Source organism: Mizuhopecten yessoensis, unplaced genomic scaffold, assembly GCF_002113885.1.
Source record: "Mizuhopecten yessoensis strain PY_sf001 unplaced genomic scaffold, ASM211388v2 scaffold9133, whole genome shotgun sequence".
In the NCBI taxonomy this organism is placed as follows: Eukaryota; Metazoa; Mollusca; class Bivalvia; order Pectinida; family Pectinidae; genus Mizuhopecten; species Mizuhopecten yessoensis.
Genome location: NW_018407895.1, coordinates 387,782 through 389,949, shown reverse-complemented (window position 1 = coordinate 389,949; position 2,168 = coordinate 387,782). Strand labels below are relative to the sequence as shown.

Genomic DNA, 2,168 nt, shown 5'->3' with positions numbered 1-2,168 from the left:
TACGATATCAAGACATTATAATACTGGGATACATATATACGATATCTAGAAATTATCAGAAACGGATACAGAGATACGATGTATAGACATTATAAGAACGGGATACATAGATACGATATCTAGACATTATAAGAACGGGATACATAGATACGATATCTAGAAATTATCTGAAACGGATACAGAGATACGATGTATAGACATTATCAGAAACAGATACAGAGATACGATGTATAGACATTATCAGAAAGGGAAACATATAGGTGTGATATATAGATATTATAAGAACGAGATACATTGTTAAGATATATAGATATTTTAAGAACGAGATACATACAGGCTATACAATTTTTGGACTTTATTTCAAAGGACTTCATTTATACCATATGTAGACATTATACGAATGGGATATCTGACTTAGCAATGGTTGAACGGAATTTGGTATATAATATATTCAGCCAGCATTATATATCTACGTATCTAGCATAGTGACTGCTATTCCAAATGACTTTTACAAAAGCATATAGCATCACCTACGAACAAGTCCATGGTTCGAAACTAGAAATGTTCACGAGCGCTGTCGGTTTCTTCATCCATTCGATAACATTTTTAACGTTTTCAATGTATACGTCATCATGTTTCAACATATCGCGAATAGCCATGTCCATGGCTTTCATATTTTCAGGGACTAACAACCACGCGTAGTGCATGTTGAATCCGAAAGGAGCTCGGTTTCCATAGTAATTGTCCCGGAAGTTGTACATAATGTAATTGTATGCTTCCTCCACATTATGCGGTCTGTTGACACATCCGTCAACATAGACGCACGAAAATTCATCTCTGTAGTCTCTCATAGAATTAACAGGAACTTCCCACAAACCCCTGTGTGTTTGGTTCGGGCAGGAAGGAATATGGCATCGGAACGGCCAGGAAAAGTCCAGTGTGAAAGGCCATGGTTCACTTTCATTCATATGTGACCTCGTATATGTTAACGAAATGTCATACGTGAATCCAAGTTCTTTTAGGACACTGTCCTGTTCGTCCCCGGCTGATATGAGGCTAGGGCTTCGCCAGCCAACTACTTCTTTTGGATTAATACCGGAAAGTCTAACGATGTTATCCCGTTCCGCTACCGCCTCCTTCCTGACCTCTTCTCCAGTTTTGAGCGTTTTATGTGTTACACTGTGTACAGCCAGCTCGAAGCCGTGCCTATAAAGATCTCCTAGCGCGCCATAATCCGTGAACTTGTCAGTTACGAACAAGGTGGCAGAAATGGGACAACCGTTTGGGTTTCTGCGTCCAGTTCTGAACAATCGTCGATAATGTCGGGCTGCTTCAGCTGTCATACCGTCATCAAATGCAAAATACACCATCTGAGGGATATCTCGTCTGCTCATGTGGTGTTCGAATGTACTGCAGAAACAATCTGGCAGACGGCAGTTGACTCCCTGCTCACACGGACCAACCAATTGGACTTCCTCCTCTATGCCAGCTTTGATAGCCTGCTCAACCGACAAATCCATTGATTCCGGCGCGAGCGATACAAAAATCACAAGAATTAGTTCCACAGCAAGGATCACAAGACCGATGATGATCCTGTTGTTGGCGGCGCTGAGGTGGTCCTCCATTGGCGATGTCAGTACTTTCGTTTTCTTTGTCAAATGTTTAACACATACGTATAGACAGCATGCCGGTAGAATGTATTATGGCGTATCTATATGTATAGACATCTAGATATTGTGTAAAGCTATAGTATGTCCTTAGGCCATGTGCCATTATCTACAAGAGCTATGTATTGTCCTGTTAGCGAAAGGGAATTAGCCGGAAATGGAGTACTCGTATATATGACTCCATGAGATCACTATAAAGTAGCCTGTGGTCAAGTTTGAAAACAAATATCTGCAATAGAACTGAACCTCAAGCTATAAAAATTGCGAAATTATGATTAAAATGATTCTTTAAGTATATTCATGTTATTTGTGAAAAATAAACATCGGTTTGTTCAATTTTAAAATCTAGGATATAAATTGACATCAGTCTGTTATAATAAAGTAGAAGATAGATAATAAACTTATACAGCAGTGACGCATTATCAAAGAAAAATATTTGGACTGATAGTGGATACGAAAAGCAAAGCGCTGGAATCGAAAAAAAGGAAACAATGTTCGTTC

At 39.2% G+C, this 2,168-nt stretch overlaps 1 protein-coding gene across 1 annotated transcript; it reads right to left on the bottom strand.

Moving 5' to 3' along the window:
* Positions 1 to 340: 340 nt before the first annotated feature.
* On the bottom strand, positions 341 to 1,684 carry LOC110457427. The gene has a single exon (XM_021508705.1). It carries the CDS (start codon positions 1,623 to 1,625, stop codon positions 531 to 533), a length of 1,095 nt encoding a protein of 364 aa, XP_021364380.1. The 5' UTR covers positions 1,626 to 1,684; the 3' UTR covers positions 341 to 530.
* Positions 1,685 to 2,168: the final 484 nt, after the last annotated feature.

Coding starts and splice junctions, on each gene's coding strand:
- LOC110457427 (XM_021508705.1), bottom strand. CDS start 1,625: ATGGAGGACCACCTCAGCGCCGCCAACAACAGGATCATCATCGGTCTT.